This window comes from Etheostoma spectabile, chromosome 1 (genome assembly GCF_008692095.1).
Source record: "Etheostoma spectabile isolate EspeVRDwgs_2016 chromosome 1, UIUC_Espe_1.0, whole genome shotgun sequence".
Lineage (NCBI taxonomy): Eukaryota > Metazoa > Chordata > Actinopteri > Perciformes > Percidae > Etheostoma > Etheostoma spectabile.
The window spans coordinates 31,005,183-31,006,333 of NC_045733.1; the positions used below are offsets into that span (position 1 = coordinate 31,005,183).

The window sequence follows — 1,151 nt, forward strand, 5'->3', positions numbered from 1 at the left end:
ACGTCCTCCAGCCGGCGGGACCAGGACACCGGCAGCCCAGTGGCAGTTTCTCATCCTCGACGTGAGCCTCCTGGCTCCCGGTCAGATTCTGGGCCTGGAGACGACTCAGCGCCGGACTCACCTGCACCAGGTGGAGGGACACGGAGGCCCCGCCCAGCACGGACCGCAACTGACCGAACACCTAGAGAGAGAAAAACAACCCAAAGTAAAATCACTACTTCATCATACAGCTCAACACATATTAAAGTCCCCCTCCACGCAAATATAATAATAACAACAGGGAATTCATTCATTAAAAACAGCAAAACAAATACTATACATAAAACAACAAAATAAATACAATACAGCAAAACAAAACAAATACTATACATAATAAAACAGCAAAACAAATACTATGCAGCAAAACAAAACAAATACTATACATAAAACAACAAAATAAATACAATACAGCAAAACAAAACAAATACTATACATAATAAAACAACAAAATAAATACAATACAGCAAAACAAAACAAATACTATACAGCAAAATAAAACAAATACTTTAAATATACACTTTTCTTATGTGTACTGTTGTCCCCTTAATGTTTGTCGTTAACTGTACTGAATTGGGATTTTTTGTTTGTTTTTTAACGTTCGTCTCCTAAAGGTGGAGATGTCTGTGCATTTCTCTCTGAAACCTCCTATACATGTGCAGAAAATAGACTAATTAACCCGTTTAATCACTACAAAAACTGATGTATAAGAATGTAACATTGTGATTTTACGGAAGTGTGTGTGTGTGTGTGTGTGTGTGTGTGTGTGGGTGTGGGTGGGTGTGTGTGTGTGTGTGTGTGCGTGTGTGTGTGGGGCGTATTTCTCTTAACACATTAAGAGAAATAAGCTAGTGTAATGTGTCTTCATTTCAGATCAACAACGGTCAGTTTCGAGGTCCATACACCTTTTCCAAGGTCAAATTCAAGCACTTTCAGTGTCCATTTTAAAGCTTTTTCCAGCACCTTACACCACCGTAAATGACATACCAATACATAGTCAAAATTATAATTAAGTGGTGTTGTCACATTAAAATATATATTGCTATGAACAGACAACATTGTGTTTTGTAATAGCAGAAGGATAGATATCACATATGAGATATTTAAGCAAAACA

General features: G+C 37.8%; 1 protein-coding gene across 2 annotated transcripts in view; it reads right to left on the reverse strand.

Annotated features, from left to right (window-relative positions):
- Positions 1 to 1,151, reverse strand: part of LOC116687332 (protein arginine methyltransferase NDUFAF7, mitochondrial) — a 23,133-nt gene that overhangs the window by 185 nt on the left and 21,797 nt on the right. For both annotated transcript variants that reach the window (XR_004331517.1, XM_032512652.1), the window contains exon 5: positions 2 to 181. Coding sequence is in view for 1 of the 2 variants with exons in the window: in XM_032512652.1 (XP_032368543.1) it covers positions 51 to 181 (131 nt within the window). In the remaining variant the exon portion in view is untranslated. The remainder of the gene's footprint in view (position 1; positions 182 to 1,151) is intronic.